Source organism: Salvelinus alpinus, chromosome 17 (assembly GCF_045679555.1).
Source record: "Salvelinus alpinus chromosome 17, SLU_Salpinus.1, whole genome shotgun sequence".
Lineage (NCBI taxonomy): Eukaryota > Metazoa > Chordata > Actinopteri > Salmoniformes > Salmonidae > Salvelinus > Salvelinus alpinus.
In genome coordinates this window covers 16,046,870-16,073,024 of record NC_092102.1, presented here as the reverse complement: position 1 = coordinate 16,073,024, position 26,155 = coordinate 16,046,870, and the positions used below count along the sequence as shown (strand labels likewise).

Here is a 26,155-nt window from a genome sequence, read left to right as displayed (position 1 = left end):
TTTATTTTATGATCATGCAACAATCTTTGTTTACATAAATAATATACTAAAGTCGCAAGCTACATTGAATATCTACTTGCTCAGATGTGGGTTTTGTAAATTGAGAGACAGGTCTTTCAACCTATCGTGTATTTCCCACCCACTAGTCTGGACCAATTAAAGCTCAAATGGGGCGGGTCCATCTTCTCAAGGCACTGATAGGAGAGTGCGGGAAAAACGACGCAGTGGCATTGTGCTTCGAGAACTGTCTCGGTAAGGACACGGTAAGCTCCTCGCCGTTATATTAACCAAAATGTTATATGAAAGTCCTTTTTTGATTATTAACATATTTTGATTAAATCAGAGTGCATCTGTACATCGACAGCGAATAAACCAGTATATGTTGCTACAGAGACTAAGGAACGCTAAACAAACATGGCTGCTAAAGCTAACTGGCTAAGAAGCTAACACAAAAGCTACAATTTGCTGTCGTTGAGCTTAAAGGAGGCGGACCTGTTCCATGTGGCGCGTGATTGGGTTTTATGCAGGATCGTCACAGCACAAGTGTTTGGCACAGATGGTAGAGTACAGTTTGTTTTATGCTGAACATACTTGTTTGGCGACTAATTACAACAAATGGCTTGGTAGATAACGTAGCAATTAACTAACAACATTTGTTATAAAAAATGTTGCAATGGAAAGGTCGGTGTCTCTACTGTTCTGCGTAATTTATTTTATTTAAAAAAAATGTTACTAGGCATTTTATCAATCAACAGCATGTGCAAATGTCAGCTCTGAAACGATGTGGCATACTGGCTGGACAGATGTCATGAGTAGTGCCTTGTACTTTTCTTGACTTTTTCATAATTTTATTTCTGCTTATTTTGTTTGTCACTGGTTATGCTAATGCACATGTTTTAACTATAACTATTGATTGATTGCTGAGGTTGTGGCAATGCTTGATGAATGAGAATTGAGTAAGGCTTGAATTATGGATTACACATTAAGTTAATGTGACATGGGTCCGGTCCGTCGGACACACACTAACGTTTTCATTTTAATTGATCGTGTCCCATGTTTGTTGTATTGTAGTATCAGGATTCTATTCTAATGCCCCTTGTGTTCTTTGTTTACTACCACATATTGTGGTATCCCGTTGGGTTCAGTTGGTAGCATGGTGCTTACAACGCCAGGGTTGTGGGTTCGATTCTCACGGGAGAAGGCATAAAAATAAACGTGTACACTCACTACTGTAAGTCACTCTGGATAAGAGAGTCTGCTTAAATGACTAAAATGTCAATATTCGCCTGGTCTCACCTAATTAGCTATGTCAAATTGTAACTGTCGGGTTGCTAATTCAGCCCCTGCTACTCACCGGAACATGTATTTCCCTTCCAGGACCAGTGATGAACAGGATAAGGATCCATGTGTTGCCATCGAGCAGAGGCCGTGTGGCCCAGACCGCCCGTACCCAGGAGCCCCAGGCCTGCTCCTTCACACAGCGACCCTGCTCCCAGCCGCGCCTGGAGGGCCTGGAGTTCTGCATCAAACACGTCCTGGAGGACAAGAACGCCCCTTACAGACAGTGTAGCTACGTCTCCAACAAGAATGGCAAGCGCTGCCCAAACGCAGCCCCTAAGGTGGAAAAGAAAGAAGGGTGAATGAAGCAACTTGGATATAAATGCGTTTGATCAAACTCTCAAAACCGCATTTGATCTATGTGGGCTTGAATCTGGGAAATCCCTTAGTGTATCAATGAATACTGAGTCTTTTACTTTCCAAGTCAGGTCTTCAGAAATATCTGCACAATCTTGAGTTCTTTGTGGACTTAGTTCTTATCTTGCGTGTGATTCTTATGTCTACATTCAGGGTGACCTTCTGTGCGGAGCACGCTAGAAGGAATGCCATGGCTCTCCAGGCCCAGCTGAGAAAGGCCTCATCCGGACCCTCGCCTGAAGCCCTCCTATCTCAGCTCAGTGGCTACAACCGCCCTGAGACGCATGGCCTGGACAGTGGCCGCAGTGAAGCCACCCGCATCCTAGGTGAATAATATTTCTGAATCTTCTTTTTCCTCTAAAGCCATATGCAATGGCAACATGTTTTAGAATAACCATATTTTTCCTAGAGTGTACTTCAGTTAACCATAATGTACACTAATTATTTCCTATTTGAACCCTAATTTCTTACATGTGCTTGACCTTGAATATTCATAGCCTAATTTCACTCTCCCTTTACTACACACTATTGCTAAAATGGCCCAAATCAAGTCTGACAGCTTGTGGTAGCGGCTCAGATCCTAACAGGGCCAACATTAACATCTTCCCATGGTCTGTTGGTTTTCTCTATATTAACAAAGGGAATAGTCAATTCAGTTGGAAGGAACAAACGCCTCCTTTACAAATCATAATGAATTTCTAAATCATTATTTCAGCATGTTTTTCAAGCCAAAACATCCAGTGCATTTGGAAAGTATTCAGACCCCCTTGACTTTTTCCATGTTTTTACATTAGGCCAGACAATTGATTCGCTGTTTAAGAATGTTAACATACATCTTGAATAACGTTCCAACCGGAGAATTATATTGACTTCAGTTGAGAGATGGAACAGAGCTGCCTATCACGTGAACGCGCGTGTTCAATGCGTGGTCACCTAATGGCAGTGATTACTCATTCCCGTCTCCTTCGGCCCCCCCTTCACATCAGTCATCAGACAAAGTTCTATTGACTGTTGACATCTAGTGGAAGCTGTAGGAAGTGAAAACTCATCCATATCTCATTGTAATTTCATTGGGAGCTTGGTTGAAAATCTAGCAGCCTCAGAAAAAATCCAAACAGGAAGTGGAACTTCTCAGGTTTTTGCCTGCCATATGAGTTCTGTTATACTCACAGACATAATTCAAACAGTTTTAGAAACTTCAGTGTTTTCTATCCAATAATTATATGCATATATTAGCAACTATGACTGAGCAGGCCGTTTACTCTGGGCACCTCTGTGCACCTTTCATCCAAGCTACTCAATACTGCCCCTGCAGCCATAAGAAGTTAACGGATTTTCCCCACAAAAGTGAGGCGCGCAAGTGCAACTTTTTTTACATTAAGTGGATAAGGAATAACAGTACTTGGAAGGAACCACGTTGTCCTAGGCTATATGGAAATAAACAATAGGAGAAATATTCAATTTCAGACCGATTTTCAGATTATTATTAATACACAAATTAACATTAAACATTATTCACATAAATTGCATTATTTCACAAATGTATGAATGTATTATCAGTTCATTAATCTACGTAATTGTAAAGCCTAACATTCAAGAATGATTGACAATAAATATTTGATGCATAATGAGTTCATTACCTGAATGCGTCTAGCCTAGGCATTAACAAAATATTCATACAAATAATTAGGCCTCATAGACCAGGCCTTGTAGAAAAAGGGTCAATCAAGTTAGGTCTGCCAAAATTAATGTAGCATTGGGGGGAAAAATGCATAAATCCAGTCATGGAGTATAAACTTTTTTTGGATGATGATAGGTTTATAACATGCACAACTAGAAGCATCAATCTATATAGAGCAAGCGTGACTAAATTCGAGCCCAGTAACTTTCCTCACCGCATCCTCCTTCGATTGTCTCGTCTGGCTGCCACAAAGCCCCCACCTGCTGATCTGTACGAAGTGTGTGCGTGCCACTGGCGATGTACTTTGCTTGACATGCTAGCTGTTCTCGACGGTGCATCATCACTTCAAACGCATTTCGTCGTGGCGTTATTGGTTGGCCTACTACTACTGGTAGTACCGGTAAAATGTAAGTTATGACTCGTAAATCACCATACAGCTAACGCTTCGATTTCATCAATAAGTTTGACAATAAGTTTGACTTAGTATTTTACTCTTCCTCTATGGTTTACACACAATAATTGGTAAGATGGACACACATTGAGACATTATTTTACTGTAATAGAATAGTTAACTTTTCAAACGATACAATTTTTGTGTCTCAACTGCTCAAATAATAACCTGCCCAGGGACTGCGGTTGAAAATTAGCCGGCTGGCTAAAACCGGCACTTTTACTGAAACGTTGATTAATGTGCACTGTCCCTGTAAAAATAAAATAAACTCAAATTGCGTGCAGAGAAGACTACTTAATTTTTTAATTTGACCTTTTATTTAACTAGGCAAGTCAGTTAACAAATTCTTATTTTCAATGACGGCCTAGGAACAGTGGGTTAACTGCCTTGTTCAAGGGCTGAACGACAGATTTTTACGTTGTTAGCTCGGGGATTCGATTTTGCAACGATCTTAAACGAGAGTATCAATGAATACTGTTTGTCGTGCGTGTAATTGTTAGGTTAGTAGCATTTTAGCCAAAGACTACTATACTAGCTCTCTGTCTGTTTTGTAAATGTGCAATAAGCATAACTCAACTTATATAAAATAAGGAATTGGCAACTTGTCATTCTGAACAAAGTGGACATAGTAACATGCTTTTCAAACCGTTGGCGGCAGAAGGTTGTGTTCATAACAGTTCAACCTTGTTAGCAGGCAAATGGATCCAAGTTGCCTGAACTTGAAATGTAAAGATGAACTGGCTTATCTCCAGCATGTGGACTTGTTGATGTGACCTATGTTAATTTTAGTCATTGTTAGTGAATGTGCATGATACATGGTTCTAGGTAAATTTGTAACAAGGGCATTTTCATAGACTTGAAAGCCAGATTGATGATTATTGCAAGTTAATTTTTTCAAATTGTTTATTAGTGGGTCTTATGACTGTGGAAGGCTTATATTTTGCCTAGGTATAACTAAAAGTCCTGACTTAATTATTGCGGTCTGTTTGAAATGCAATAATTTTACCATTTTTTAATTGTACAATGCTTATTTAGATGTATATTGTGAATCGCCCATTATTTTGAGGGATTTATTTTTTTAGTCTTAGTCTATCACCCAGCCCTAGTTCGATGGGATTCAGGTCAGGGCTCTTTGCAGGCCATTCAAGTTCTTCCACACCGATCTTGACAAACCATTTCTGTGTGGATCTCGCTTTGTGCATGGGGGCATTGTCATGCTGAAACAGGAAAGAGCCTTCCCCCAAACTGTTGCCAGTCTGAAGCACAACCGTCTAGACGGTCTTTGTATGCTGTAGCGTTCATGATTTCCCTTCACTGGGGCTAGCTCGAACCATGAAAAACAGCCCAGACCATTATTCCTCCTCCACCAAACTTTACCGTGGGCACTATGCATTTGGGCAGGTAGTGTTCTCATGGCATCCGCCAAACCCAGATTAATTTGTCGGGCTGCCAGATGGTGACACGTGATTCATCACTCCAGAGAACATGTTTCCACTGCTCCAGAGTCCACTGGAAGCGAGCTTTACACCACTCCAGCTGACGCTTGGCATTGCGCATGGTGATCTTAGGCCTGTGTGCAGCTGCTTGGCCATTTCATGAAGCACACAACTATCAGTTCTTGTGCTGGCGTTTCTTCCGGAGGCAGTTTAGAACTCGTTAGTGAGTGTTGCAACCGAGCACAGTTCAGCATTTGGCGGTCCAGTTTTGTGAGCTTGTGGCCTAACACTTTGCGACTGAGCCGTTGTTACTCCTAGACGTTTCCACTTCACAATAACAGCACTTACATTTGACCGGGGCTGCTCAAGCAGGGTTGAAATTTGACGAAATGACTTGTTGAAAAGGTGCCATCTTATGATGGTTCTACGTAAAAAGTGTCTGTTCTCTTCATTAAGGCCATTCTATTGTCAATGACTGTCTATAAAGATTGCATGGCTGTGTGCGTAAAAAGAAGAAAAAAAACGCACACAGCCATGCAATCTTTATAGACAGTCATTGACAATAGAATGGCCTTACTGAAGAGAACAGATGTATTTCAAGGCCTACCTTCAAACTCAGTGCCTCTGTGCTTGACATCATGGGAAAATCAAAAGAAATCAGCCAAGACCTCAGAAAAATAATTGTAGACCTTTAAGTCTGGTTCATACTTGGGAGCAATTTCCAAATGCCTGAAGGTGCCACGTTCATCTATATAAACAATAGTATGCAAGTAAAAACACAATGGGACCACGCAGCTGTCATCCCGCTTAGGAAGGAGACGCGTTCTTTCTCCTAGAGATGAATGCAAATCAATCCCAGAACATCAACAAAGGACTTTAAAGATGCTGTCGGAAATAGGTACAAAAATATCTATATCCACAGTAAAACAAGTCCTATATTAACAACCTGGAAGGCCGCTCAGCAAGGAAGAAGCCACTGCTCCAAAACCGCCATTAAAAAAAGCCAGACTACGGTTTGCAAATGCACATGGGAACAAAGATCGTACTTTTTGGAGAAATGTCCTCTGGTCTGATGAAACAAATAGAACTGTTTGGCCATAATGACCAACGTTATGTTTGGAGGAAAAAGGGGGAGGCTTGCAAGCCAAACAACACCACCCCAACGGTGACGCACAGGGGTGGCAGCATCATGTTGTGGGGGTGCTTTGCTGCAGGAGGGACTGGTGCACTTTACAAAATAGATGGCATCATGAGGGAGAAATTGTGGATATAGTGAAGTAACATCTCAAGACATCAGCCAGGAAGTTAAAGCTTGATCGCAAATGGGTCTTCCAAATGTACAATGACCCCAAGCATACTTCCAAAGTTGTGGCAAAATGGCTTAAGGACAAATCAAATTTATTTATATAGCCCTTACATCAGCTGATATCTCAAAAGGCTGGGTTTCTGTACAGCACAACACCCCAAACAGCAAGCAATGCAGGAGCACGGTGGCTAGGAAAAACTCCCTAGAAAGGCCAAAACCTAGGAAGAAACCTAGAGAGGAACCAGGCTGAGGGGTGGCCAGTCCTCTTCTGGCTGTGCCGGGTGGAGATTATAACAGAACACGGCCAAGAAGTTCAAATGACCAGCATGGTCAAATAATAGTAATCACAGTTGTCGAGGGTGCAACATGCCAGAACCTCAGGAGTAAATGTCAGTTGGCTTTTCATAGCCGATCATTAAGAGTATCTCTACCGCTCCTGCTGTCTCTAGAGAGTTGAAAACAGCAGGTCTGGGACAGGTAGCACGTCTGGTGAACAAGTCAGGGTTCCATAGCCGCAGGCAGAACAGTTGAAACTGGAGCAGCAGCATGGCCAGGTGGACTGCGGACAGCAAGGAGTCATCATGCCAGGTAGTCCTGAGGCATGGTCCTAGGGCTCAGGGCCTCCGAGAGAGAATTAGAGAGAGTATACTTAAATTCACACAGGACACCGGATAAGACAGGAGAAGTACTCCAGATATAACAGACTGGCCCTAGCCCCCCGACACATAAACTACTGCAGCATAAATACTGGAGGCTGAGACAGGAGGGGTCAGGAGACACTGTGGCCCCATCCGATGATACCCCCGGACAGGGCCTAACAGGCAGGATATAACCCCACCCACTTTGCCAAAGCACAGCCCCCACACCACTAGAGGAATATCTTCAACCACCAACTTACCATCCTGAGACAAGGCCGAGTATAGCCCACAAAGGTCTCCGCCACGGCACAACCCAAGGGGGGGGCGCCAACCCAGACAGGAAGATCACGTCAGTAACTCAACCCACTCAAGTGACGCACCCCTCCTAGGGACGGCATGGAAGAGCACCAGTAAGCCCTTGCCTTAACAGGAAGCCAGTGTAGGGAGGCTAACACTGGAGTAATATGATACATTTTTTTGGTTCTAGTCTGGATTCCTGCAGATGTTTTTAGGGCTTTATCTGGGTAGCCGGAAAGTAAAGCATTGCAGTAGTCTAACCTAGAAGTACAAAAGCATGGATTTAATTTTCCTGCATCATTTTTGGACAAAGTTACTGGTTTTTGCAATGTTACTTAGATGGGGAAAAAGCTGTCCTTGAAACGGTCTTGATATGTTCGTCAAAAGAGATTAGGGTCCAGAGTAACGCACAGGTCCTTCACAGTTTTATTTGAGATGACTGTACAACCATCAAGATTAATTGTCAGATTCAACAGAAGATCTCTTTGTTTCTTGGGACCTAGAACAAGCGTCTCTGTGTTGTCCGAGTTTAAAAGTAGAAAGTTTGCAGCCATCCACTTCCTTATGTCTGAAACACAGGCTTCTAGCGAGGGCAATTTTGGGGCTTCACAACGTTTAATTGAAATGTACAGCTGTGTGTCATCCGCATAGCAGTGAAAGTTAACATTATGTTTTCGAATGACATCCCCAAGAGGTAAAATATACAGTGGGGAGAACAAGTATTTGATACACTGCCGATTTTGCAGGTTTTCCTACTTACAAAGCATGTAGAGGTCTGTAATTTTTATCATAGGTACACTTCAACTGTGAGAGACGGAATCTAAAACAAAAATCCAGAAAATCACATTGTATGATTTTTAAGTAATTCATTTGCTTTTTATTGCATGACATAAGTATTTGATCACCTACCAACCAGTAAGAATTCCGGCTCTCACAGACCTGTTAGTTTTTCTTTAAGAAGCCCTCCTGTTCTCCACTCATTACCTGTATTAACTGCACCTGTTTGAACTCGTTACCTGTATAAAAGACACCTGTCCACACACTCAATCAAACAGACTCCAACCTCTCCACAATGGCCAAGACCAGAGAGCTGTGTAAGGACATCAGGGATAAAATTGTAGACCTGCACAAGGCTGGGATGGGCTACAGGACAATAGGCAAGCAGCTTGGTGAGAAGGCAACAACTGTTGGCGCAATTATTAGAAAATAGAAGAAAATAGAAGAAGTTCAAGATGATGGTCAATCACCCTCGGTCTGGGGCTCCATGCAAGATCTCACCTCGTGGGGCATCAATGATCATGAGGAAGGTGAGGGATCAGCCCAAAACTACACGGCAGGACCTGGTCAATGACCTGAAGAGAGCTGGGACCACAGTCTCAAAGAAAACCATTAGTAACACACTACGCCGTCATGGATTAAAATCCTGCAGAGCACACAAGATCCCCCTGCTCAAGCAGGCGCATGTCCAGGCCCGTCTGAAGTTTGCCAATGACCATCTGGATGATCCAGAGGAGGAATGGGAGAAGGTCATGTGGTCTGATGATTCAAAAATAGAGCTTTTTGGTCTAAACTCCACTCGCCGTGTTTGGAGGAAGAAGAAGGATGAGTACAACCCCAAGAACACCATCCCAACCGTGAAGCATGGAGGTGGAAACATCATTCTTTGGGGATGCCTTTCTGCAAAGGGGACAGGACGACTGCACCGTATTGAGGGGAGGATGGATGGGGCCATGTATCGCGAGATCTTGGCCAACAACCTCCTTCCCTCAGTAAGAGCATTGATGATGGGTCGTGGCTGGGTCTTCCAGCATGACAACGACCCGAAACACACAGCCAGGGCAACTAAGGAGTGGCTCCGTAAGAAGCATCTCAAGGTCCTGGAGTGGCCTAGCCAGTCTCCAGACCTGAACCCAATAGAAAATCTTTGGAGGGAGCTGAAAGTCCGTATTGCCCAGCGACAGCCCCGAAACCTGAAGGATCTGGAGAAGGTCTGTATGGAGGAGTGGGCCAAAATCCCTGCTGCAGTGTGTGCAAACCTGGTCAAGAACTACAGGAAACGTATGATCTCTGTAATTGCAAACAAAGGATTCTGTACCAAATATTAAGTTCTGCTTTTCTGATGTATCAAATACTTATGTCATGCAATAAAATGCTAATTAATTACTTAAAAATCATACAATGTGATTTTCGTGATTTTTGTTTTAGATTCCGTCTCTCACAGTTGAAGTGTACCTATGATAAAAATTACAGACCTCTACATGCTTTGTAAGTAGGAAAATCTGCAAAATCAGCAGTGTATCAAATACTTGTTCTCCCCACTGTATAGTGAACACAATAGTGGTCCTAAAACGGAACCTTGAGGAACACCAACATTTACAGTTGATTTGTCAGAGGACAAACCATTCAGAGACAAACTGATATCTTTCCGACAGATAAGATCTAAACCGGGCCAGAACTTGTCCGTGTAGACCAATTTGGGTTTCCATTCTCTCCAAAAGAATGTGGTGATCGGTGGTATCAAAAGCAGCACTAAGGTCTAGGAGCACGAGGACAGATGCAGAGCCTCGGTCTGACACCATTAAAAGGTCACTTACCACCTTCACAAGTGCAGTCTCAGTGCTATGATGGGGTCTAAAACCAGACTGAAGCATTTCGTATACATTGTTTGTCTTCAGGAAGGCAGTGAGTTGCTGCGCAACAGCTTTCTCTAAAATTTGAGAGGAATGGAAGATTCGATATAGGCGGATTATTTATTTATTTTTTTTTTTCTGGGTCAAGGTTTGGCTTTTTCAAGAGAGGCTTTATTACTGCCACTTTTAGTGAGTTTGGTACACATCCGGTGGATAGAGAGCCATTTATTATGTTCAACATAGGAGGGCCAAGCACAGGAAGCAGCTCTTTCAGTAGTTTAGTTGGAATAGGGTCCAGTATGCAGCTTGAAGGTTTAGAGGCCATGATTATTTTCATCATTGTGTCAAGAGATATAGTACTAAAACACTTGAGTGTCTCTCTTGATCCTACGTCCTGGCAGAGTTGTGCAGACTCAGGACAACTGATCTTTGGAGGAATACGCAGGTTTAAAGAGGAGTCTGTAATTTGCTTTCTAATGATCATGATCTTTTCCTCAAAGAAGTTCATAAATGTATTACTGCTGAAGTGAAAGCCATCCTCTCTTGGGGAATGCTGCTTTTTAGTTAGCTTTGCGACGGTATCAAAAATAAATTTCGGCTTATTCTTGTTTTCCTCAATTAAATTGGAGAAATAGGATGATCGAGCAGCAGTGAGGGCTCTTCGATACTGCACGGTACTGTCTTTCCAAGCTAGTCGGAAGACTTCCAGTTGTGGCTCCATTTCCATTCCAATTTTCTGGAAGCTTGCTTCAGAGCTCGGCTATTTTCTGTATTCCCGGGAGCTAGTTTCTTATGACATATGTCTTTTGTTTAGGAGTGCAACTGCATCTAGGGTATTGCGCAAGGTTAAATTGAGTTCCTCAGTTAGGTGGTTAACTTCTCTGGGATATGTGGGACTGTAGCGTCCCACTTGGCCAAAAGCCAGAAAAGATGTAGCGCGCCAAATTCAAATATATTACTATAAAAATCAATCTTTCATGGAATCACACATGAAAGACACAATTAAAGCTACACATGTTGTGAATCCAGCCAACATGTCTAATTTCAAAAAGGATTTATGTGGAAAGCACACCAAACAATTGTTAGCTCAGTACATAGCCACAGAAAAACACAGCCATTTTCCCAGCAAAAGATAGTAGTCACAAAAAGCAGAAATAGAGAAAATGAATCACTAACCTTTGATCTTCATCAGATGACACTCATAGGACATGATGTTACACAATACATTTGTTTTGTTCAATAATGTGCATATTTATATCCACAAATCTCGGTCTACATTGGCGCCATGTTCAGAAATGCCTCCAAAATATCCGGAGAAATTGCAGAGAGCCACGTCAAATAACAGAAATACTCATCATAAACTTTGAGAGATACATGTTTTACACAATTAAAGATACACTTGTTCTTAATGTAACTGCTGTGTCAGATTTCAAAAACTTTATATAAAAAGCACACCATGCAATAATCTGAGACGGCGCTCAAAAATAACAACATTTCTCCGCCATGTTGGAGTCAACAGAAATATGAAATTACATCATAAATATTCCCTTACCTTTGATCTTCATCAGAATGCACTCCCAGGAATCCTAGTTCCACAATAAATCGTTGTTTTGTTCGATAATGTCCATTACTTATGTCGAAGTAGCTACTTTTGCTAGCATGTTTAGTGCACATGTCCAAACGCTCGCGCAGATGCAGGCGAACTCGGACAAACTTCAAAGTTATACACTGCTCAAAAAAATAAAGGGAACACTTAAACAACACAATGTAACTCCAAGTCAATCACACTTCTGTGAAATCAAACTGTCCACTTAGGAAGCAACACTGATTGACAATAAATGTCACATGCTGGTGTGCAAATGGAATAGACAGGTGGAAATTATAGGCAATTAGCAAGACACCCCCAATAAAGGAGTGGTTCTGCAGGTGGTGACCACAGACCACTTCTCAGTTCCTATGCTTCCTGGCTGATGTTTTGGTCACTTTTGAATGCTGGCGGTGCTTTCACTCTAGTGGTAGCATGAGACGGAGTCTACAACCCACACAAGTGGCTCAGGTAGTGCAGCTCATCCAGGATGGCACATCAATGTGAGCTGTGGCAAGAAGGTTTGCTGTGTCTGTCAGCGTAGTGTCCAGAGCATGGAGGTGCTACCAGGAGACAGGCCCGTACATCAGGGGACGTGGAGGAGGCCGTAGGAGGGCAACAACCCAGCAGCAGGACCCGCTACCTCCGCCTTTGTGCAAGGAGGAGCACTGCCAGAGCCCTGCAAAAACCTCCAGCAGGCCACAAATGTGGCCCATTGAATGTCTCTAAGAACAGTGGCCTCATCATTCTTAAATGGAAGAAGACCTCGGACTGGGGCGAAGGTTCACTTTCCAACAGGACAACGACCCTAAGCACACAGCCAAGACAACGCAAGAGTGGTGTTGCACATTTTGGGGAATATTCAGAGGTGGAAACTTTCCATGGAAATAAATGCAAATGAATACTATTTTAAATGTAGATGTTTTTTGCTTTTGATATATTTACCTTATCATAAGTAGACATATTTGTAAATGATAAAATTCTTACAATAGAAATAAAATATTTAGTTATGAATTGAACTTTTAATTAAATCAGTTGACCCTTCACATGGGATGATTTCACTGAATAACAAGAGGGAATATTGAATGATCCCCAATGATCCATCGCATCTCCCAAAACGTTTTCAACATGCATCTGTGAAATGATAGTCTAAACTTAAGCTTTGGTTGTCTTCCCCTCAGGCTTCCATGTCTTCTCCCTGGACCTCCTCAATGTCCACCTCTTGAACATCAGACTCTGAGGCCTCGTCTTCACTATTTCTTTCCAACCTCAAATTTGCCCGGATGGCCACCAGTTTTTCAACCCTATATTGGTCAGCCTGTTGTGTGTGTTCCCAAACAAGGACCAGTTGCGCTCTGAGGCAGCTGATGTTGGTGGGATTTGCAGGATGATGGAGGCAACAGGGGAAAGAGCCTCAGATCCACAAAGTCCCTTTTACCAGGTGGCTGATGCAATATGGTAGTCGTGCCAACATATCTCATCTCCATCCCAAAGCCCTTGCTTGGAAGTGTACTTCGCCAGACTGCCAAGAACCTTGCCCTCGTCCAGGCCAAGGTGGCGAGAAAAGGTAGTCATGACACCGTAGGCCCTGTTGATCTCTGCACCAGGCAGGATGCTGTTGCCAGCATACTTTGGGTCCAACATGTACGCTGCGGAAAGTTTATGGACTTCAGGCAGACGTCTTCATGCTTTTTGATGCATTTCAAAACTGCAGTTTCCTCTGCTTGGATTAACAGTGAAGTGGGCAGGGCAGTACAGGTTTCTTACATCTGCAAGCAGAGTCTGAACATCAGGCAGGATGGCAGTGCAATGGCTACTGTTATAGGTTTCAGGCTGCTTACCACTCTCTCCCAAAATACATCATCCAGGAGGATCCTCTTGATGGGGCTGTCCATATCGGCAGACTGTTATATAGCCATTTCTTGGAGAGACTCCTTCCCCTCCAGGAGACTGTCAAACATTATGACAACACCACCCCAACGAGTGTTGCTGGGCAGCTTCAATGTGATGCTCTTATTCTTCACTTTGCTTGGTGAGGTAGATTGCTGCTATAACTTGATGGCCCTTCACATACCTAACCATTTCCTTGACTCTCTTGTGGAGTGTATCCATTGTTTTCAGTGCCATGATGTCCTTGAGGAGCAGATTCAATGCATGAGCAGCACAGCCAATGGGAGTGTAGGCCTCCTCCACTTTAGACCAATCAGCCTTCATGTTCACAGCATTTTCAGTCAGCAGTGCAAATACCTTCTGTGGTCCAAGGTCATTGATGACTGCCTTCAGCAGTCAGGACCATGAGCTGTTGCTATCGATGCGGTGTCTCCATAATTTTCACCTCGATTAGAAGTAGAGACTTTTGTCAGAAGTTGTGAGCGTTGAGGGAACTTTATGCACTTGGCCAGATGATTCTGCATCTTTGTTGCATTCTTCACATGATTTGGCACAGTATTTGCAAATGTTCACACCGCTTTTCCTTCTACATTAGCTGCAGTGAAATGTCTCCACACATCAGATAGTGCCCGTGGCATTTTCCTGTAAAGATTAGGGAAAAAATTGTAAAAAAACAAACAAATACAATTCCATGTACAGATAAAACATTTATTTTACAAAGGAGTTCTTTAAAAATGAAATGTGAATTAACACTCCGTTAGCAGGCTCAAGCAAGCTAAAACCCACATGGTAGTAAAAACTAATTAGCAGTATTTAACAAGTTAGAAATGATTTAAACACTTTGCTGTAGGCTACTATTTACTAGTTAACAAAAAATCATGCATGTCATAAAATATTTTCGCCCCACCCAGTATTGTAATCAAAACTTACCAGAAAGCATGTAGTCCTTGGGCCAGACAGTATAGTAGTGTGGGCTCAATAGCATCTCATTAGTGTGCAAGATCTTGAATCAGCTGTACATGTGATGGAAAATGCACTGTGCATGCAGAGGGTTGCAATTGAATTGGGGATAGTTTAACCAAAATATGCCACAATACCTAGAATTGCCTTGTGTATCCCACAAAGGTTCACTGTTATAAGCTAACTTTTCTTGATGAATTTAAGCAAAATTCCCGCTTAACTCCCATGGAAAATTTCCTAGAAAGTTTGCAACCCTACGTGGCTTCGGGACAAGTCTCAATGTCCCAGCCAGAGGATGAACTTGAACCCGATCGAACATCTCTGGAGAGACCTGAAAATAGCTGTGCAGTGACTCTCCCCATCCAACCTGACAGAGCTTGAGAGGATCTGCAGAGAAGAATGGGAGAAACTCCCCAAATACAGGTGTGCCAAGCTTGTCACGTCATACCCAAGAAGACTCGGCTGTGAACGCTGCGAAAGGTACTTAAACAAAGTACTGAGTAAAGGGTCTGAATACTTATGTAAATGCAATATTTCCTTTATTTTTACAAAGATTTCTGAACCATTTTTCTTTTTCATTATGGGGCGTTGTGTGTAGATTATTTATTGTGTGTAGAACTGTTTCATCCGTTTTAGAATAAGGTTGTAACAATGTGGAAAAAGTCAAGGGTTCTTAATACTTTCCGAATGCATTGTATACTTGCTATTTAGTGTCATGACTTTCTTGTTTGCATTGAGCCATGCAATAGAGCAGAGGAATTGACGGGTGCTTGTCTGTCAGATGTGGACAGCTGGAGTGAGGAGGAGCAGGGACCACTGGTGCTGGACCAGACATGGAGAGGAGATCCAGACAGTGAAGCTGACAGCGTTGACAGTGACCATGAGGATCCTCTCAAGTAAGACACCTTTTGGTGTTGTGTGCTTGCTTGTGCTCACATTACATGGGTCTTGTAATGTCCATGAGATTAATTATGATATTTTCACTGTTAATGTACTCTGTAAAAATCCTTTTACTTCAAGGTATTGATATCACATTTAGCTCAACTTGTAAAAAAAAATTGGAACGCAAGATCATATTGTGGCGGTCATGAAATTGTCAGCCGGTGATTGTCAAGCAAGTAACTGCCAGTCTCACTGTAATTAACACAAACCCATTTAGCATCTCCTGGCTTCCACTCATAGTCTACAAGCCACTGATGCAGACCGTTGAAACATCCTCATTTAAAAAAAAGTCTAAATCCATGTAATCTAGCCTACACATCACAATAAATCCATTTATTTTAGACTGGTCTAAAGAAACATGATACGAAGAGAATGTTGTCTATTTCAGATGAACAGAATGGCATACTGAGTTGTCCTTATGTTAGGGCCTGCTATGGCTGTGTGCTACACTAGTTCATTTAGCAGACACGATTTGCTTAAATTTCCATGGCATTATTTTATAGTATGAAGAATACAATTGAACATAGCTGAATAAAAGGCTATTTCCTCCCAACGATTTGAGGGAGTGCGCACAATGGAGCTATTCTGTATTGAGTGGTTAACAAAGAAAAGGGGGCTCTTATGCTTAATTTAGAGTTATGTAACTTGTGATAAATATTGGGCTATATGTTTTCATTTTTAATAAAGGCTGCATGATGCGACTAATGATTTGAAAAAAGTTTCATTAAGCCATGAGCTCTTTTTTTTTTTTTTTTTAAGCAGGCTGTACACACCATCAGTCTCATTCACAATTTGACAAGCACTTGAAAATGCCTAGATTTTTCCCGGCTGCGTCCCCTTCCTGTGGCCGTAATGCCGCATACCAAAAAAAAAAATCCATGCCTTTTGTGGCCGTTGGGCTGAATATAATAATTAGAATTTCCTTCTCCGGGCTGCGTGCCGAAGCGCCTCTCATTCACATAACCCCGATCACATGATGGAGAGTCTTCTCACAGGCTACAAGTGAAGACGGACACATCGGGGACACAACTGCGTGCGTCCTGCGCGTATTGTGGAACAACAGTCCACATTTCAATTTTCGTCAGCCAATAAGAGTAGGCCTACCGAACAGCAAAAGCACTAGCCTATGTCAATCTAATATCCCCCATTGTATAAAAGTTGACCTAATATATTGGTCAACTGGTCCTTCTGTCCGAGAAATATTCTTAACAGTTGTGGGATGCGATAGATCCCCAATTAATACAACCGCTAGCATAAAAAAAAAAAAAAAAACTGTTTTAAGCAATGAGCCTGACGCAACAGATGAGAACATTTTTAGCTTAAAATGTTTAACTAAAGCGTACATGGCAGTAGATTATAAGCACGAATGTTCCATTAGCAGGGAAACACCGTTCTCAAGTGACCACAAATGTGATTATGCATGTATTGCTTTTATTATAAAGGTGCATTTTTATGGTGAAAATGATCTTCCCCAAGCTTGAAACTCACGTGCTGTGTATGTATGCCAGTTAGGCTCTACACCTGTTGTAAAGTGGATGAATGTGCTTTATTTTAATAAGTTATTATCAAAACATAAAGCCTATGGGCTAGGCTACATGAAGCATGCAACTATGATTTGAAGAAGTTGCAAAAAAATGCGCCGTTTGCCGTAAGCTGGGCGTCATTCACAAGTTATATATATTCACAAGTGATAAGCTAATTGTCACCATCACACTTATTGATTTAATCTTGTCTTTACATATACATAAATGGAGAATGCTTTTCACGTGGTTCATTTTCATGCCAGCCAGGTAGGCTATACTCCTGTTGTAAAGATAAGCATTGTGCTTAATATTAGGAAAGTTGAGGTAAATATAAGAGGCCCTCACCCTGTTCTCACTCGATTGCATAGCCTGTAGAAATGTTGCGCAACATGAGCTCATGGGCTCTGTTTGATTCGTTTTTTTAATACATTTGCATTGATGTCAGTGATCAACTTTGAAAAGCCTAATTACAGCATCAAATTGGAAAAGTCTAATTCCCGTGACTTAACAGTCACGTGGAATTTGAATTGTGGTGTTTATACGGTCAGTGTAACAGCCCTAGATACGACACATTTGCTGTAGACTGTTGTAACTGTTTGCATGGATTGTTTGACCTACAGACATGCAGGGGTGTACACGGCAGAGGAGGTTGCTCTGATCACACGGGAGAAGCTCATCAGACTCCAGTCTCTCTACATCGACCAGTTCAAACGCCTGCAGCACCTCCTCAAGGAGAAGAAGCGCCGATACCTGCACAGCCGCAAGGTGGAGCATGAGACCCTAGGTAAAGTCATGGTGCTGCACTAACCCAGCCTGTTCTGTCCTGTAGTTAGTCAGGTTTGCGACCAATAGGTTTCACTGTAGTGCAACATTTTGCAACGGAAAATAGAAATCATTGTTCCAATTGGACAGCTTCATATAATACTTGTCAAGATGTGATTGTGGGTTTTCCGGGTGAGATCATTATGGTTATTCCAGTAGCTGGCTCACCTCCTGCGTAATGGGTGTGTTTGTGACAGGTAACCTGACCCTAGATCAGCACACCTACTTTGACATGCTTTTTGAATACAGTGTGACACTTTGTGTTTTCTGTCCAACAGGGAGTAGTTTGCTGACTGGCCCGGAGGGTCTCTCCATGAAGGAGAGGGAGAACCTGAGAAAGCTGAAGGCTCTGCGTCGCTACCGCCGCCGGTACGGCGTGGAGGCTCTGCTTCACCGGCAGCTCCGAGAGAGGAGACAGGCTGTCACTGAAGGAGCTCCTCTTCAGGTCTGTGGCTTATCTGTTTGTAGAGATGGACTCTAATCCCGGGGACTCCAGCAACTGTCTGTGGCCTGGCAGAAGTAAATACTTATGTTCCAGGTTGTATGTGAGTCTCAGATTGAATGTGGAAATGAAATGCCTAGCAGCCCAGAGTGGCTGGGCGATATGGCCTAAAAATAATATCTAGAGTCACCATATGCAAGAGTATTTGGACTCAGCTATTTCATCCACACCTGTTGCTGACAGGTGTATAAAATCAAACAATGCAATCTCTATAGCAAACATTGGCAGTAGAATGCATGGCCTTACTGAAGAGCTCAGTGGCTTTCAACGTGGCACCGTCATCTTGAGAAAGGTCAATATACTACATGTAAAATTATACCTAGGCTAAATACAAGTCTTCCACAACCATAGGACACACTAATTGAAATGATTTTAGCAATAGTTTAACATGAATTGTTTTGCTATAATCACTGATCTGGCTAAATCTTTATTTCAAGCCAACTTGGCTCTATTTGCTTGCTAACAAGGTAGAACTGTTATGAATACACCCTCCTATCTGTCTCCAATGGTTTAAACAGACTGTTCACGTTAATATTGTAATCAAGTGTCCTACCTGCTTAAAGTGCTTATTTCTCAGAATGAGAACAATTTGCCAATTTCCTGATTTTATAAATTAGTATTTTTATGCTCGTTGCACATTTATAAAACAGACAGCTAGCATATGAGTCTGTGGGTAGAATGCTGCTAGCGGTATGTGATGCCGCGCACGACAAACTTAGCATTTAATTTTCGACAATCATGTTCATTGATACTTTCGTTTTAGTAGGGTCTGTTCTACCTTTTGGGATTTGAGAGGGTATCGTTAGAAATGTGTATTACAGTAAAGTGTCGAAGTGTTTCGGTGTCCATATAAACAATTCTGTTGGACTAAACCTCAAATGCAAATAGCGAGTTTAAACTGCTTTTTGTCAGAGGAAGTTATTTCGTTGTGAGTGACGGGCTTGGTGTCTGTGAGTGGGAAGGTGCACAGAAGGCGCGACGGAGACCAGACCAAAAAGGCAGCACGTTCAGAAATAAATTGATTCTTGAGATACAGGTATTTGGAACATTGTGCTAAAACACCAATTTGAAATAATTTGATATGTCGTCTCAGTATAATAGTGCCAGCAGAGGGAAAATGGTGTAATAGTGTGCGGGAACGCAGGCAGTATGCCGGATTTGGTGTATCCGGACTAAGATGTTGCATGAACTGGTCAGCATATGCATTAACCTCAACGAGGATCTTAACCTTATTCCTGTCGTTGTGTGTTCTCTCTACAGGCGCATACGATGCGGTCTAGCCAGAGGTGTATCTCCTATGTGGAAGGGACCCGCTGTTCTAACCAGTGTCTCCCAATGACACGACATTGCGTCTCTCGTATCCTTCATACTGTTCTTCTGGTGTCCTCTATGATCAGTCATGTGTTTACGTAAAGTTCGATTTCAAATTTGCATTCATCTTTTTCATGGACTTTTGTGGGGGTGTTACCCTACACATACTAATGCTTGTTGTGCCGAAAGCCTTTTTTGGGAGGGGGGCTAAAACTGGAGCGTTACTAAGGCGTTCCAAGCTTGTTAACCAGTCTGCACAATAACTTATTTCCCATTTGAACCCTAATTTCTTACATATGCTTGACCTCCAGAATATTCATGGACTAATTTCACTCTCCCTTTACTACACACTATTGCTAAAAGGGCCCAAATCAAGTCTGACAGCTTGTGGTAGCTGTCCAGATCCTAACAGGGCCAACATTAACATCTTCCCATGGTCTGTTGGTTTTCTCTATATTAACAAAGGGAATAGTCAATTCAGTTGGAAGGAACAAATGCCTCCTTTACAAATCCATTGTTTTTATTTCAACATGTTTTTCGAGCAGAAACGTGCGTACACCAGTTTCATTACACTGTTGGTCTGCTCGTAATCAAGTGGTTGACATAGCAAGTAATTCTGCTTAAAATGTTAATCCAAGAATCAATAAAACCTGGTTAATTCAGAGCAAAGCGTTTGTCAACGAGGTGCAAAATATTGTTGTACAAAACCAACCAAGCCTCCATTTATTTGTACCTTGCAGCGTCTCACACAACAAATACCCAAATACTGTTATTGTAGTGAACTTGTGATGTGAAGCTAATAAAAACAACCTAACATAAGGCGTTTTAATGCTGTTGTTGTAGACTGCTTATTTGTGTGCTAATTGTTTGTCTAACGCGTATGTATCAAACTCTGCCCATGGAGGGCAGAGTGTGTGCGGGTTTTCCCTCTCTTGTACTTGATTGCTGAATTAAGGTCACTAATTAGTAAGGAACTCGCCTCACCTGTTTGTCTAGGTCTTAATTGAAAGGAAATCCAGCAAACCACTAGGCCCTCCATGGAATGAGTTTGACACCCCTGGTCCAACTGGTTGTTTTTGTTTCTGACGTTCTGTTGCATGCCCGTGATTCCTATAGATGCCCAACAACGAAGGAAGATGAACTGATTTAGCCTTGATTTCCAGGCTTCTTCACATTGGTTCCTAGAGCAGAGTAATACACAATACTCGGAAGTATCTTAATGGGAGACTATAACTGATGTAATTGCCATCGTGGATATCAGTTACTATTCTTTACCATAAGATATCCAGACATCTACCAGGACAGTAACCAGGTACTGTTCAAGATGTGTCCGGGGCTGAAGGATGTTCCCTGTGACCGGCCTGTTCACATGGGCCAGTCAGAGGAGCCTCGCTGCCCCCTGCACCTCTCCCTGCCTCCCCCCATGTACCAGCCTGAACAGGAGACAGCCCTGACCCCAGAGCAGCTGGATGCAGTACTGCCCAAAGACATGTACCTGAGTGCTGCAGAGCTACAGCCCACGGAGAGCCTGCCGCTAGAGTTCAGTGATGTACGTGAAGTCTGACCACCAAGTTTCCTGCTCTTATTTATTTTTTCACCTTTTATTTAACCAGGTAGGCTAGTTGAGAACAGATGTTTTGTGCTAACATTCCGCTCCTTGTACTCTGTGGCATATGACAGTACAAGGATTGGAATGTTACCACACAACGTGTCTGGATTTCAGGCTATGAGTAAATCATAAGAACAGGAAACTTGCTGGGTGTGTATCTCACAGATTTGTATTTATTTTATTCACCCCACCAAGATTTACTTTTACTCTTTCTGCTTACCATTATTGCAAACGGTGCCCTAATCAAGTCTGACAGCTTGTTGTAACTGTCCAGATCCAAACCGGGCTAACATTAACATCTTCCCATGGTCTGTTGGTTTCCCCCCCATATTAACAAAGGGGATAGTCAATTCAGTTGGAAGCAACAAACACGTTTATTCCTCAAACTGATTTTTCACCCCCCAGAATGTCTAAACATGTTGCATGTATACTGAACAAAAATATAAATGACATTTAAAGTGTTGGTTTCATGAGTCTTTGATACCAAAATAGCGTCTAAAATACTTTGATATTAAAATGACACTTTAAGGCCATTCTAGAAGGTATGGAATCAGTGATATGTTGGGTGTTTCTTCTCGAGTCAATGAACTCATGGATACAATTGTCTCTGTGCAGTATGAAGGAAGTTAGAGGTAGTTTGGTGAGCCAATGCACACTACCACAAACGCTTGTTAGCAATTGCGGTAATCCTCTTTTGTAACTTCTTTCAAACTGCATGTAGACAAATGGTATCCATAAGTTCATCTGATTCTAGGGAAGTAGATTAAGGGCTTCATTGCCAAATTCCCGACGTATCCCTTAACAAGGCTCACAGCAGTATTATTCAAAGTCGACAGTTTATTAAAAAAAATATTTAAAATCAGATTACTGTATGGGACAATATACAAATGTTTTGAAGAAAAAAATGTATTTATTGGTTTGTTAATTTTAAGAGATGATAATAAATTGAAGGTTATTGATAAATCAATTTACAAATTTTGAAGTTTCATTAGATTTGCTGGGATAGAGTAGGCAGAAATTCTGGCGCAAAAAATGGGGTCCCCGTTGAAAAGGTTTGGATTCCACTGGCTTACTGTATGTGCTCAACCATAGCATTAGTGTTTATCAGTCACAAAAATCTGCCTTTTACTTCCCCTGTAACGTAGCTGTATTAATCTACTCTGCTGAGGAATAGAAACACCTTGTAACACTTACCCACTAATGTCCCGCCCGTCTCCTGTAGGACCTGGATGTAGTGGGGTGTCCTCCGTCCCCTCTGATGTTTGACACGGCCCTGGCTCTGGAGGACCAGACTATCAGGGCCATCGCTGAGGGTCCTATGGACATCCTGACCGGGGTCGAGCTGGACGCTTCGGGACACGACGACTCTGCTGACATGGATTTCTCTGAGAGAGTTCTGCAGTCTATAGAGGACCAAGTGAGTTGTCATCCTTGATTTCTTAACCCCTGAGAGTCGATTTAAGCGCTGTTCTAAGTTACTTATATACATACATAATTTGCATAACAAAAAATCCCTGTCAAAATCCATCAGTTTAAACTAGGGATCTGTTTTTTGACTTTGAATGCGTCTCGATCCACCACATCCGCCAGTGTCACACTTCTGCATCTGCGGTGACAGGTGGCTGAATTAGAGCAGTGTTTGTCAGACCATGACACATCCTGAAAGTCGGTCTTCTCACGTAAACGTCTGTAGCGTTCGAACAGTTTGACCTACAAACTATTACCCCTCTGGAAAGGGGAGACTCACGTGTTCTCCGTTTTGGTCTAGGACCCCCACAAGTGTCACGGGATTCGTATGAAGGTAATCGGTACCAGTAAAAAAATAAACAAATTGAAGTATGAAGGTAGTTTTGTGCCTACCCAAAAAAGAGGTTAAATATGTGTGAAAAAATATATGCATATTTTTTATCTAGATTCAGGACACACTTCAAAACCTTGTTTCTAATAAATGTTTTTACTATCCTTTTTGCCATTTATGAATGTGTTATTCAATGTGTTTCTATGGGCATTAGTAGTAAAGGCAAATCTACAGTACCAGTCAAAAGTTTGGAGACCTATTCATTCAAGGGTTTCTTTATTTTTTACTATTTCTGCATTGTAGAATAATAGAGAATAAATCAACTATGGAATCATGTAGTAACCAAAAAAGTTTTAAAATCCAAATATATAGATTCTTCGAAGTGCCTTGACCGCTTTGCGCTCTTGGCATTCTCTCAACCAGCTTCATGTGGTAGTCACCTGGAATGCATTTCAATTAACAGGTGCCTTGTTGAAAGTTAATTTGTGGAATTTCTTTCCTTAATGCATTTGAGCCAATCAGTTGTGTTGTGACAAGGTAGGTGTGGTATACAGATGATAGCCCTTTTTGGTAAAAGACCAAGTCCATATTATGGCAAGAACAGCTCCGATAAGCAAGAACAATGACAGTCCATAATAATAAAAAAAAACTGGATTGAGTAGGTGGTAACTTTGGAATGGTACTGTTTTATTTTTTATGCCTAAATGGGTCCTAAATTATCAAATCGCTAAATGAGCCATAGTTTTTTTTAAATTTAACTAGGCAGGTCAGTTAAGAACAAATTCTTATTTACAATGACTGCTTACCAGAAGGCAAAAGGACGCCTGCGGGGATGGGGGCTGGGATTAAAAATAAATATAGGACAAAACACACATCACGACAAGAGACACCTCAACACTGCATAAAGAGACCTAAGACAACAACATTGCCTGGTAGCAACACATGGCAGCAGCACAAAACATGGTAGAAACATTATTGGGCACAGACAACAGCACAAAGGGCTGGAAGGTAGAGAACAATATCACGCGACGTAGCCACAACTGTCAGTAAGAGTGTCCATGAATGAGTCTTTGAATGAAGAGATGGGAGACAAAACGTATGACAGTCTTAAAACAATTCCATATGTCAGCTTAGCACCCCCCCTCCCCAATGTCTTTGACTCTAAATAATTTTAAACATGATTGTATCAGCAAAATGTCGAGTTTTCCAATGTGTGTAGTATTATTATTCAGCATAGTAGTTGTAGCACAGTTCTGAAAATAATGACTAACCAACAGAAAAATACATTATTATAAAGTTGAGTAGATTGAAAATGTACAGTGCCTTCAAAGTATTCATACCCCTTGAGTTATTCTACATTTACTTGTTACAGCCTGAATTGAATCTACACAAAATACCCCATAATGACAAAGTGGAGAGAAAAATGTAGAATACATTTTTGCAGATGTATTTAAAATGAAATGCAGAAATGTCTAATTTACGTAAGTATTCACATAGAAGCACCTTTGGTGGCGATTACAGCTTTGAGTCATCTAGGGTATATCTGTATCAGCTGTGTACATCTATTTGGGGATTTTCTCACAATCTGTTAAGTTAGATGGGGAGTGGCGGTGAACCGGAATCTTAGTCTTTCCACAGATTTTCAATGGAATTCATGTCTGGAGTTTGGCTGGGCCGCTCAAGGACTTTCACATACTTGTTCTGAAGCCATTAGTGACACAGTATGCTTGGTGTCGTTGTCCTGTTAGACTAGGGCAAAGATTTGCATTCCAAGGTCGTTTGCGCTCTGAAGCATGTTCTCATCAAAGATTTGGCTCCATTCATTATTACCTCTCTCCAGTCCCTGCCTTTTGAAAAACATCCCCATAGCGTGATGCTGTCACCACCATGTTTCACGGTAGGGATGGTGTTACAAGGTTGCGCTGTGCCGGGTTTTATCCAGAAATGGCACTTTGCATTCAGGCCAAAGAGTTCAATTTGTCTCATCAGACCACAGAATCTTTTGCCTTATACTCAGTCTTTCACATGCCTTTTTGCAAACTCTAGGCGTGGTGTCATGCCTCTTTCTCAGGAGTGGCCTCTGTCTGGCCACTCTCTCATAAAGCCCAGATTGGTGAAGTTCTGTAGAGACCTTTGTCCTTCTGGCAGGTTCTCCCATCTCAGCTAAGGAACTCTGTAGTTTAAATCATGTCCAAACGAATTAATTGGCAACAGGTGAACTCCAAGTTGTAGTGACCTTTCAAGGATAATCGAAGAAAGTTGGATGCACCTGAGCTCTATTTGGAGTGTCATAGCAAACGGGTGTGTATACTTATGTAAATTAGATATTTCATTTTCAATAAATTTGCGAAAATGTCTACACTTTCACTTTGTCATTTTGTGGAGATGGGTGAGGGGAAACAGATCTATTTAATCCATTTAGAAATCAGGCTGTTACACACGTGGTATGAATACTTTCTGAAGGCATTGTACATTGTTGATGGCTAATGCCTGCTATGAATGAATCTAGTTTTAGCTAAACTGCTCATCTTCCCCTCCAGATTGTATCAGAGGTAATAGGAGGAGGGGACACCACGGAAAATTCATCAACAGAACTGGACCATGTTGCAGCAGACACCTCCAGATGAGAGCTTTGCCTCCAGACTTGTGTTGAATTCCAGAGACTAATGTTGAGTTGACCAATTCAAAGCAAAGATGGATCTACAAGGTGGTAGATCATAACGAAGCCTTTGCACACCATTGCCAAATGACTACTGTTAAGTCATTGTTTAATCAGTTGTCATATTACTAACTTTTGCTGATACTCTGAGTCGGTTCAGTGTCTGTCTGGTCTTGTTGCCTTTCTCAACTTTACCTGTGTAATTGAATAACTCCTGGCTTCTCCATAAACTACAAACATATGTATATCTTGTATACAAAGTTGGTGTAGTGAAGAGATGAAACACCACTTGTAACTGGTTTGTTACTGTTCAATAAACACTCCACAAATGCATGTATTGATTTTGACCTTATTACACCTTTATTATAGATTTCTTGAAATGGGTGAAACGTAATTATTGCAAGTAGTTTAGTTTGAACA

At 41.8% G+C, this 26,155-nt stretch overlaps 1 protein-coding gene across 4 annotated transcripts; it reads left to right on the top strand.

The window, feature by feature from the left end:
• Positions 1 to 174: 174 nt before the first annotated feature.
• kansl2 (KAT8 regulatory NSL complex subunit 2) lies at positions 175 to 26,068 on the top strand. Of its 4 annotated transcripts, none has more exons than XM_071347521.1 (10): positions 175 to 263; positions 1,378 to 1,636; positions 1,849 to 2,021; positions 15,351 to 15,465; positions 17,655 to 17,818; positions 18,135 to 18,301; positions 19,619 to 19,715; positions 20,959 to 21,218; positions 22,501 to 22,695; positions 25,617 to 26,068. In XM_071347521.1, exons 2-10 carry the CDS (start codon positions 1,386 to 1,388, stop codon positions 25,701 to 25,703), a joined length of 1,509 nt encoding a protein of 502 aa, XP_071203622.1. In that variant the 5' UTR covers positions 175 to 263; positions 1,378 to 1,385; the 3' UTR covers positions 25,704 to 26,068. The 4 variants fall into 4 exon arrangements, with proteins under 4 accessions (XP_071203622.1, XP_071203624.1, XP_071203623.1 ...); XM_071347523.1 differs by having other exon boundaries at positions 227 to 252; XM_071347522.1 differs by lacking the exon at positions 175 to 263 and adding an exon at positions 299 to 559.
• The last annotated feature ends 87 nt before the right edge of the window (positions 26,069 to 26,155 follow it).